Source organism: Clupea harengus, chromosome 18 (assembly GCF_900700415.2).
Source record: "Clupea harengus chromosome 18, Ch_v2.0.2, whole genome shotgun sequence".
NCBI lineage: Eukaryota > Metazoa > Chordata > Actinopteri > Clupeiformes > Clupeidae > Clupea > Clupea harengus.
Window position 1 is genome coordinate 18928561 of NC_045169.1, and position 12500 is coordinate 18941060.

General features: G+C 43.6%; 1 protein-coding gene across 1 annotated transcript in view; it reads left to right on the top strand.

Annotated features, from left to right (window-relative positions):
- The first annotated feature begins 3935 nt into the window (after positions 1-3935).
- chrnb1l (cholinergic receptor, nicotinic, beta 1 (muscle) like) overlaps positions 3936-12500 on the top strand; it is a 17474-nt gene continuing 8909 nt past the window's right edge. Inside the window, exons 1-7 of the mRNA XM_012830787.2 lie at positions 3936-3939; positions 4966-5099; positions 7196-7240; positions 8339-8448; positions 10858-10966; positions 11213-11360; positions 11707-11892. Coding sequence (XP_012686241.1) covers positions 3936-3939; positions 4966-5099; positions 7196-7240; positions 8339-8448; positions 10858-10966; positions 11213-11360; positions 11707-11892 — 736 coding nt within the window. The remainder of the gene's footprint in view (positions 3940-4965; positions 5100-7195; positions 7241-8338; positions 8449-10857; positions 10967-11212; positions 11361-11706; positions 11893-12500) is intronic.

Genomic DNA, 12500 nt, shown 5'->3' on the forward strand with positions numbered 1-12500 from the left:
TAAATAGCGCAAAGATGAAGAGTAAGGTAGATGACATGACATAGAAATCGTGTGTGTTTGAGCAAAAGAGAGAGAAAGAGAAAAGGAAGGATAGAGAGAAAGAGAGTATTGGGGAGAAAGCAAGGAAGGAGGAGATGAGCAAAGATGAAGAGTAAGGTATATGACATAACATAGAAACCGTGTGCTTGTGTGTTTGAGCGAGCGAGGGAGCAATAAGAGCATGCACACATACACAGAGAGGTCCGGACTGAAAGTCTGGGTGACCTCATGTTCCCGGGCGCCTCTGGGGGTTCCTGTGGGAGCTGACCCCACTCCTCCCGCTCACCTCCTGGTGTGGGGGGTTGACCACAGGCCCCGCTGCCCGATCCACAAGCCCCCATCCTAACGCTTTGTTCTCTTCCCTAAAATATCCCCATTGTCATAGCCCCAATTGCCCACCCCCATTTCACCCCCCCCCCATCACTGTGCCAACAGCCATGGACAGGTGCCTCATGTGTAATGCTTGCACACCTCCTCCTCCTCACCCCCAAGCCCTCCATTGACCAATCACTCGCGCCTGTCGTGAATAACAGAACGCCCCCCACCCCACCACCCCACCAAAACCACCAACCTCCCATGAAAAGAAACATGAAAAGAAGAAATATGGTGGAGCTGAAGGAAGAGGTGAAGGACACGATTGATCTGATCTTTTGGTGCGGAAGGCCTGCTTAGCTTTGCAGTGGTGGGGGGACTTGCTGCTCTCAGCCAGGCAGCAGAAGCCAACCGCAAGGGTGTGTGTGTGTGTGTTTGGGTGTTGGTGGTGGTGGTGTGTGTGTGTGTGTGTGTGTGTGTGTGACAGCTTGTATGCGTGAGGGTATGTGTCTCTGAAAGAATGTGTGGTAGATGAGTTTGGAAACCAGAGTCACCTGCTGGAGAGAGGGACTGGTCGTGCATTGTAATCGACTGGGGTGAAAGACAGAGAGAAAAGGAGAGCATTGTAATCGACTGGGGTGAAAGACAGAAAGAAAAGGAGACGGAGTAAGAGTGAGGAAGAGGAGGATGATGAAGGAGGCTTTTCTGTGGCTGGTTTGCAGCTCCTGTCTGCTCGCACTCACTGGTAAGGTGTGTGTGTGTGTGTGTGTGTGTGTGTGTGTGTGTGTGTATGTGTGTGTGTGTGTGTTGCAGTGTTAGGTCATATAGATTAATTGTTATATCTGGTCATTTTGATAATGAATGGTTTCATGTTATGTCTGTATAATAAACTTCTTTTTTGTGTATGCATGTGTGTGTGTCTCTCACACCTAACCTGCCTCTGAATCTGTTCTCTTGTCCCATGCCTTGTGTGTACTTGTAACCTTTGTGTTGTGTTACATTGCCATGTGTTTATGTGTGTGTGTGTGTGTGTGTGTGTTTATGTCTCTCTGTCTGTGTGTTTGTTGTGTGTGTGTGTGTGTGTGTGTGTGTGTGTGTGTGTGTGTGTGTGTGTGTGTGTTTATGTGTGTGTGCTTGCTGCTTAGCAAGTGGCTTAGCTCTGTAAGAGGGGACTTTGCTATTTTTCCTGGCCCACACTCACCCATCCAAAACTGCTTTCAAAGATGTCCAGCATCACCTCTCACATCACCACACTCACACGTCTCTCTTTAAATGCGTAACATCACTTTCAACACTGTGGTTTATATAGCACATTCCTCTATACAAATCATATTTATACATTTATCCGTAACATTTAACTGGAGCACATTAATCGACTGCTCCATATATAACTGTAATGAAATTAATTTAGCACTCCGCTGATGTTAAATAGCCTGAGTCCGTTTCTGGCCTGCGGACACCCACACACACACACACACACACACACACACACACACAGAGAGCTCTGGTGGGGGAGGCATGGGAGACTGGCAGAGCCATCGCATTGCCTCGCCCTCAGACCTGTCCAAGAATGTTTGCAAGAGAATTCCTGTTTATCTTGACCAACAGAAATACGGAGGGCAGAGAGAGTAGAGTATACTACTCTTTTGCACTCGTCACTTTACATACACTGTCACTTTCAAATTACTGCTTGTACTACATTTACATACTGTGTATGTCATGTTATGTTTATATTATGTTATGCTATGTTATGCTATGGTAGGTTGTGGTGCGGTGCCTTGTCCTAAGAATTTCAGTGCCCAGTCTGACCCTGTGTCATTCTGTGCATCTGACAATAAAAGACTTGTGACTTGTGACTTGTGACTACTATCGATGGTGCGACACAGATAAATAAAGAGATTAGCTGTAGCCGATGCAGCAAAGCTGTAGCTAATTGACCGTAAAACTTTGTTTTCTTTATTTGATTTGACACGGAAATCTCTATACTGTATGGTAATAATCCGATGTTGTGCCCAAATCTGGGAACTAGAATTGGATTAGTTAGAAGTGACTTTGTGTGCCCTCCAGAAGCAGACTCATCCTGGTTATTTAAGCAGGCGCAGTGGTGAGGGCATTTAAATATAGAAATAGAGAGTGGTTTCACTTCCTTAGCCACAGAGGAACCAAGTGCCACTTCCTTAGCCACAGAGGAACCAAGTGCCTTGATTTTAATACTCTTAATAATAGATTTTTATCCTCTTCTTTTTTCGTATTTGATCAGAATCATGGTTAAGACAGGCCTGTGTCCACATTCATGACTCCTGTATCCACCCCATTGGCTTAATCTTGTAATCTGCCTGCTAATCAGGATAGCAGTTTCTCCAGGTTTTATATGTTAATTGACCAGCAGTTCAGACTCTGGAATATTAAGACAGGACTGTGTCCACTTTTAGGAATCACACCTAATCTTTTTGCTCGGCCTGGTGGGCTAATCAGGCTAGCAATTTGTCCAGAGTTTATATGCTAACTCACTACCAGTTCCGACTCTTGAATTGATCTGAACTTGATCTGGTGTAGATTAACAGCCAGGTCAGCCTGCCAATTTGTGGTGTCAGCTGTTTTATGGATTACTACTTGGCATTATGAGTGAGTAAATGAGGCCAGTTCTGGATGACACTTTGTGGATGTTGGTTTCATGTTTTTAAGGTCTCGCAGTGGGTGGGTGCGTGGGTTTCTGTGGTGCACTGTTATTCAGGAGAGCTGGTGCCGTGACTCTGAGTCTGCCATTGTGATTTAGAGGACAAAAAGTGTGTGTGTGTGTGTGTGTGTGTGTTTCTGTGTGTGTGTGTGTGTGTGTGTGTGTGTGTGTGTCTGTGTCTGTGTGTCTGTGTGTGCGTCTGTGTGTGTGAGAGAGAGAAGGTGAAGAGGTGGAGGGAGTAAAACCCATGATCTGTTTGTCAACAGATTTGTCTCTGATCTAGTTGTCATAGTTGCAGTGACATAGTAACTTTGATCTGCTTTTAGTGTTTCATAGGAAGCGCCTGTGCCAAACCAAACCATGAACAGCTAGGCGCTGTATAATTTCAATTGACTGATTTGAACATAGCCTTTTCCCTGCCCCAATGTCAATTTGACTGTTATATTCAACCTGTAGCATATGGCCTGGCTCCTCCTGCACGTGCGGTCATTGTCACTGGACTGTTCAGTTCTTTTGTTGTCATGGCAATGCACAATGCCAGCCTGCTCAGTCTTCCTCAATGGTGTGTGGACATTAGTTGGTCGATGCTGCCTATTCATGGCTGTTAGCTGACATAAGTTTGATCATTTGTTGATAGCCCAGCTGTGAATGAATATAGTAGCTGCTTTTATTGGTTCATAAGCGTCTTTGGGTACTTAGAAAATACTATATAGGTCTAAGGTATTATTATTAATATTATTATATCCATCAGCAGTTCACTGTTATTAAGGGTCCATATATTTTAGCAGGTCAGTTGACTGTGCATTAAAACAGACATGTGCACCTACCCAATACTGTTTCATGCGGCTCACTCATCATTTCCTCAGCAGATGGGTAAGCTAGTTAAAGGTGGAGTTTGTAGCTTATGATGGGTAAGCTAGTTAAAGGTGCAGTATGTAGTTTATGAAACATAAACATATTCCCGCACCTACCAAACTGACATAAATGTAAAGGGACAATGAAAAAGATTCACATAATTGGATGGACTGCGTGGATTCCTTATGTACAGTCTTTTAGTTATAATCATTCATAGGTTATTATATCATGTTATATTTAGATCTTTTTAGGGTTCGGGAGATGGACAACAATCCATGACTGGAATGAAATAGGCAATAACACATACACACAGAATGAGCAGAAATATCGTACTCCTTATAGGGGGGGGGGTCGTTTGGTTGCTGTGACAGGACAGGATAAAAGGCCAGGGCTCTGATTTACTTTAACGGCATGCTTGGTGGTCTAGTGGATATTGTGTGAAATATTTGATAAAAGATGCTTGTGTCTAGTAGAGTATGGAATATTAGGTAACAGCTTCTATTACGGCCGTGTTTATAATTATCTATACATACACTCATAACATGACATAATGCAATTATAAGGCATTAGAAAGCTTGTTGCACTCACTTAGAAATAATGCTTTAAAGCCCCATTACGTGAGAATTGGTATGTTTTGCTACTGAGCTCCCTCTAAAGTTGGCAGTAGCACAGAAGCGGTTCTCTGTATTACAAGTCAGTGGTTTTGAAGCTGTTATTTTAAGGTAAACGTGTTACATATTGTTGCTTTAAGTCAGTAACTCATTAAGCGTTATGAACATTGAGTCCAATGCTTGATTGTAAAATTGTATGATTGATTTTTATACCTTATGGTTGTATTATGTATGCTATAGATACATTACATCATTATAGAAATGGCTTTTATGGGAATTATTGCTGAATATTGCTACGGTTTCATTTTGATTTGAATATATATGAAATATATGAAAAATACGCACTTTTATTAGTAGTAAACTTCTCAACTTCTCATTTTATAGTACAGACCATGGTTATGGCTATGGCTATATATATGGCAACATTGGGATGGTTTCTTCGGTGGTATGGATCTTTCTTATGTGTTCCAGGAGCCTCATCTACAGAGCGCCGCCTACTGGAGAAGCTGTTTCAGGATTACAACCTGAAGGTCCGACCAGCGCTGACATGGGACGAGAAGGTGATGGTTCGGGTTGGGATGACCCTAGTACAGCTGATGGGCCTGGTAAGACTCATATGATCACACACACACACACACACACACACACACACACACACACACACACACACTCAGCTGCCTGTCAAAGACAATCATACACAAATACACGCACAACGATGCAATGTATGCCGGGATAACAAGGTGATGACCAGGGTCAGGGTAGTTGGGAATGTAGCGTAGGGTACCACTGGTTAGGACTGGTTTGAATCAGCTGGTCAATCATGGTCATGCATACACACAAACACACACACACACACACACACACACACACACACACACATACACACACAAACACACACACACACACACACACACACACACACAAACACACACACACACACACTGTCAGAGTCAAAGACAATTGAATTATCTCTCTCATACACATAAAACAGGCATCTGGATCGTGAAGGTTAAGGTCAAAGTTATGACCCTCATCTAACAAATCATCCACTCACACAAACACACACAGCCTTTCCTACACAAATCATCCACTCACACAAACACACACTGCCTTCCCTACACAAATCATCCACTCACACAAACACACACAGCCTTCCCTACACAAATCATCCACTCACACAAACACACACAGCCTTTCCTACACAAATCATCCACTCACACAAACACACACTGCCTTCCCTACACAAATCATCCACTTACACAAACACACACAGCCTTCCCTACACAAATCATCCACACAAACACACACAGCCTTTCCTACACAAATCATCCACACACAAACACACACAGCCTCCCCTACACACAAACACACACAGCCTTCCCTACACAAATCATCCACTCACACAAACACACACAGTCTTCCCTACACAAATCATCCACTCACACAAACACACACAGTCTTCCCTACACACAAACACACACAGCCTTCCCGACACACAAACACACACAGCCTTCCCTACACACAAACACACACAGCCTTCCCTACACACAAACACACATCTGTACATTATTCCTCCTATTTCTCTATTTGTTAGGATTTCATCTTTTGGGCTTCATATTTATTCTCTTTCTTTCTCCCTCTCTCTTTCTCTCTTTCTTTATCATTCTCTCTTTCTCTCTCTCTCTCTCTTTATCAGTCTGACTGTATCTTTTTCTCTCTCTCTCTCTCCATCTCTCTCTTTCTCTCTCTCTCTCTCTCTCTCTCTCTCTCTCTCTCTCTCTCTCTGAGTGTTGATTCCAGTGGCATTCTCAGCAGGGTGCAGGAGATCAACTTCTCAGCTGCCTGTCAGTGGCAGACTATACCGATGGGCTTTCCCAGAAACACACACACACACACACACACACACACATACAAGCTCACACAATCTGACATAGTACAAACACACACATTGACAAACACATGCACACTCACACCTGCACATAAACACACGAACACACACACAGTCCAAAATATCACACACACACACACACACACACACAAACATGCACACTCACACAATGTGTAATGTGTCTTACACATGTCTCACACACAGACACATAACACACGCACACTCACACAATCTGACACATGTCATATACACACACACACACACACACACACACACACACACACACACACACACACACACACACGAACATGGATATGCAAACAAATACATACAATACAAAATCTCTGGCACACAGTACCTCATTCAGTCACTTTATATACACACATACACTCACTCCTACAGACACACAATCTCTTGATGGGCCTTTTCAACTCAACCAACATAAATGCTTCGCCTCCACACACACAGAGAGAGACACACACATGCACACATACACACACAGAGAGAGACACACACATACACACACAGAGAGAGACACCCACACACACACACACACACACACACACACACACACACACACACGGAGAGACACACACATACACACACACACACACTTACACAAACACATACACACACACACACACACACACACACACACACACACAGAGACACACACATACACACACACACACACACACACTTACACACACACATACACACACACACACAAACACAGAGAGAGGGAGAGAGAGAGACACACACACACCAGGGATCTGTGTTCACAGGCTAATATCTGTGTCTTTTCTCCCACAGGATGAGAAGATTGGCGAGATGGTCACCAATGTGTTCATGAATATGGTGAGGACCTCTCCATTTATCTTCATACACCCTGAGCATAGCCTCTGCCTCCTCCTCTTCCTCTCTCTATCTCTCTCTCTCTCTCTCTCTCCTCTGCATCTCTCTATCTCTCTCTTTCTCCCTCTGTATCTCTCTGCATCTCTCTCTTCCCCTCCTTCCTCTATTCCCCATGTTCACTGTCCGGCAGCACCCCCCGTCCCAAAATTGCCTTGTCACTTTTTATAACTGAAGGCAAGTTCATCTTTATTGCTCACAGACTCTGTGTGTGTGTGTGTGTGAGAGCTTGTGTGTGTGTGTGTGTCTGTGTGTGTGTCTCTATCTGTTGAGTTCTTGCCCTGTCTCTTTCATTCTCTCTCCCTCCCTCCGCTTCCTTCTCTCTTTTCTCTCTGCTCTATTACTCTTTTGCTCTATGCTCTTGTGCTACTGTGTGTGTGTGTGTGTGTGTGTGTGTGTGTGTGTGTGTCTGTGTGTGTGTGTGTGTGTGTGTGTGTGTGTGTGTGTGTGTGTGTGTGTGTGTGTGTGTGTGTGTGTTGTGTGTTGTTGTGTCTGTGTGTCTGTGTGTGTGTCTCTCTGTGTGTGTGTGTGTGTGTGTGTGTGTGTGTGTGTGTGTGTGTGTGTGTGTGTGTGTGTGTGTGTGTGTGTGTGTATGTGTGTGTGTGTGTCTGTGTCTGTGTGTGTGTGTGTGTGTGTGTGTGTGTGAGAGAGTGTGTGTGTGTGTGTGTGTGTGTGTCTGTGTGTGTGTGTGTGTCTGTGTGTGTGTGTGTGTGTGTGTGTTTAGTTAGCCTATTATATGCCATCACTGGCTGTAAAAGTATTATCACTAACGGCAGTAACAGCCTTTTAAATGAGAGAAGCACCAAACATCCTGTTTAATCATTTCACATTCTTTAATAATTTCTCTCCTTCCCTCATAATCCTAAAACCACTTTTTTTCATTCATTTTCTTTCACATCTTCAATGACTTCTCCCTTCTTTCTCTCCTCCCACCCTCTTTCCCTCTTTCTCTCTGTCTTTTCCTCTCTTTCTCTCTGTCTTTCCCCCTCTTTCTCTCCTCCCACCCTCTTTCCCTCTTTCTCTCTATCTGTTCCCCTCCATCAGGCGTGGACAGACTACCGGCTCTCCTGGGATCCAAAGGAATACGACGACATTGACGTGCTCCGGATCCCGCCTAACAAGGTGTGGCGTCCAGACATATACCTCATCAACAAGTGAGTGACCCTATGCCACAATGCACAGGGAAATAACCCTCCTGTGTATATATTCTTAGAATAGAATAGAATAGAAAAGCCTTTATTGTCATTGTATTTGCATAAAACGAAATTGGGAGTGCTGCTCCTGTTGGTGCGACGAGGGAGAACATATAACACAACAACAACATATAACACAACAACAGTATAAATAGCAAAAAATAGTACAAATAGCAAAAAAGAATATATGTTAAGAGTGCAATAAAGTGCGGTGGTATAGATTGCACGTACTTCCCTGAGGTGCTTTACAATAAATATGGTAACATTTTGTTTATACACATGTGTAAGGTGACTGAGATGGCATAAGTCACTTGCAGTCGAATAAAGTGATTAGCGTATTAATATTGCACAATGAAATTCGACGTTTAGTGCATGTCTGTGTTTAATGTTCTGATGGCCGTCGGGGAAATAACTGTCCTTTAGACGCGTGGTCCTTCTTGCTCTGGAGGACCTGTACCGTCTGCCCGAGGGCAGGAGAGTAAACAGGTGGTGGCCTGGGTGAGATGAGTCTTTCATGATGTTATTGGCCCTGCTGAGGGTTGGGTGTGTTGATGTCTCTTTGGAGGGCTCTCTTGTCTGCCGCAGTGCAACTGGAGTACCACACAGAGATGCTGTAGGTCAGTACACTACCTACAGTTCACAGTACACTTATTACCTCCACAAAGGAGGTTATGTTTTCACCCGTGTCCGTTTGTTTGTTGGTTGGGTGGTGGATTTGTTTGTTTGTTTGTTTGTTAGTTAGTACGATAACGCAAAACCTACTGGCCCCATTGTCATGAAACATGTCTAGCATGGGCCAAGGAAGAACCCATTACATTTTGGAGCGGATCTGACTCATGGGGTGCCCGTACGAATGTAGTTTCGCTTTCACTAACGTTGAGAGATATTTGAGGTATTTGCCATTGACGGAGGTATGATGTGCCACTCCTGGTGCTATTCTAGTTTATTTAATTATGTACTTGTTTTTATTATATTTAGTGTGATTGCTCAATTGCATAAGCAATGCTGTGTGATTGCTCTTTATTTTCTTTATTCCACCCATTTTTGTGGCGTTGTTTCTGCTCGTAGCTACAACTGTGACATGTCTGTCCTGATCCCGTGTAGTGCTCTTGTAATAGTTGCAATGCCCACAATCTCGTTGTTCATCCCTTTTTTCCCATTGAAATTAATGAGGAAACACTTCAGGTTTCTTCAACAGCCACAATGCAACATGGCTCCAATATGGCTGCCATAAATGCTCGTTTTTGGACTTCATGTCTAACTGTTACCCAGCTGTAGGTTTGCAGATAACGGGAGGTACCAGCTGCCCCGTGGATAAATGAAAGCCTATATCTCAGGGGGTATTTTGTTTGTGGTGTTTCAACATGACAAGGTAACTCAAAAAGTAAATTGGTAGTTCCCTCAGGAGCAACTGTTAGCTGCTAGCTACTAAAATGACCCAATTGCAAGTGACTCAAAGGCCCTAAGGTGTCTGTCAACACACATACACACACTCACACCTACACACACACACACACACACACACATACACCTCCACACACCCACACCCACACACACACACATACACCTCCACACACACACACACACCTCCACACACACACACACACATACATACACCTCAACACACACACACACACAAACTTACACCTCCACACACACACACAATCACACCTACACATACACATACACACACACGAACTTCCACACACACGCACCAGGCACTTAGCGGCATCGTGCCAACAGGCCTCTTTAGCCTAGCTTGGCCCGGCATGTGTCTAGAGGGTGGACACACACACACACACACACACACACACACACACACACACACACACACACACACACATGTGTCTCCGCAGTTAACCATACATTTATGACATGGGAATTTATAGGTAACCGGAGCTATGCGACCTTAAGATAGACACCTCGTTGGTTACCTTGCACACGTGAATAACTGTGCCATTAAGTGGCCCTTGTCATGTTTATTATAGTCAGTGATAGCATCAAGGCATGAAGGCCTTACATGCATGCATGTACTAGCGTGGGATATGTTCTGTATTTGGCTCATGTGGTTGGGGCCAGGGTTAGAAAATGGTGCTGGCAGTTGTTCTGGGTCAGTATATAAGTGTGATTTGGCGAGTAAAAATGTACCATGAATCACCTGCCTAAAAGAGAAAGGAAAACAGTGTCTAGTGCTAGACAATAACACTAGCAGTTTTCCTAGCTGAGTATGTGGGTATCTGAGTATTAAGTCAAGTTCAAGTGTTGATTGTGTGCGTGTAACTAATATATGTGACTATGTCTCTTTAAATGGATATCTTTCTAAAAAGTAAAATATGTAAAAACTTATAAAATGTTTTTGTTTTCAAACAGCATTGATGGGCAGTTTGATGTGGCACTGTATGTGAATGTGCTGGTGAGTTATACTGGAGAGGTGTCATGGCTGCCCCCAGCCATCTACCGAAGCAGCTGCTCCATAGAGGTAAATTAGCAGTTAGCAGCTAATGCTAACACCCCTAGGGTCCAAACTGCGTGTGAAGACGCAGCAATGTTGTATGGTGTATCCTGCAAATGTAATGTGATATTATCTGTATTTTCGTGACACGTTTAAATGTTTTAGCATCCAAGGTTAAATAGTGAAATTAAACAACATGGGGCTAGCTTAAAGCATGTGACCATCAGTTTTTACTTGTCACCAAAGTTGGCCAACTTTCCATTTCTCTCCCAGGTGTCCTATTTTCCGTTCGACTGGCAGAACTGCACAATGGTTTTCCGCTCGTACACGTACGACTCTTCGGAAGTGGACTTGCAGTATGGACTAGACGAGGACGGCAATGAGATCCATGAGGCTGTTATAGATGAGAACGCTTTCACTGGTCAGTTACTCCATTGTGTGTGTAAACTACTATCTCCTCATCTATGTAAGGTCATAGGTCATAACCTAATATCTCCACGCTGTATGTAAGCTCATAACCTAATATCTCCACGCTGTATGTAAACTACTATCACCATGCTGTATGTAAGCTCATAACCTAATATCTCCACGCTGTAGGCCTATGTAAGCTCATAACCTAATACCACCATTGTGTATGTAAGCTACTATCTCCACGCTGTATGTAAGCTCATAACCTAATACTGAGTCACTAAACCATTTATAGCCAGCTATAGGTTAAGGATAGTGTTCATCAGTGCCTCCTTTTCACATTCTGCTCTGTTCTCCAGAAAACGGCGAGTGGCAAATTTGTCATAAGCCGTCCAGGAAGAACGTGGAGGATGACCTGTACGAGGACATCACCTTCTACCTGATCATCGAGAGGAAGCCGCTCTTCTACATCATCAATATCATCGTGCCCTGCATCCTCATCAGCGTGCTGGCTATATTTGTGTTCTACCTGCCACCTGGTGCAGGTACGCCACCAGCAAACCACAGCCAATCACACACACAACTACCTGTAAAATCACAGCTTGTGTATGTTTTTACTTTCTTTCTTTCTCTCTCTCTTTCTCTCTCTCTCTCTCGCTTGCTTTTCTTCCCCTTAATCACTTTCTCTAGCTACTCCCTATTTCTCTCTTGTTTCTCTCAATTCCTTTTTTTATTTCTCTCTCTCTCTCTCTCTCTCTCTCTCTCTCTCTCTCTCTGATATTATTTGTTATCCCCATGTGGAAAATTATGTTCTTTGACTAATTAAATAATCAAAACACTTTCCTGTTCTTGCCACGTTTTGCAATTGTACACCTATGCACCATCTAACATTTACTATACCAACCCTTCACTGTACCCCATTGTGTTCAATCATGCAGTGAAATGTCATGTTTCTTGGGGTTTCTGTCCTAGGGAGACCGGAGGGAAGATGATCGTATGCCTCTCTCTCCCACTTTCTTTACATATCTGCATTGATGAATAGATACATTCTGAAAAGTTTTTGCCTCATACAGGAGATAAGATGACCATTTATTTATTCATTTACATATGATGAATTGATGAATATCTGTCTTATGAATGTCTGTTGTCCAAC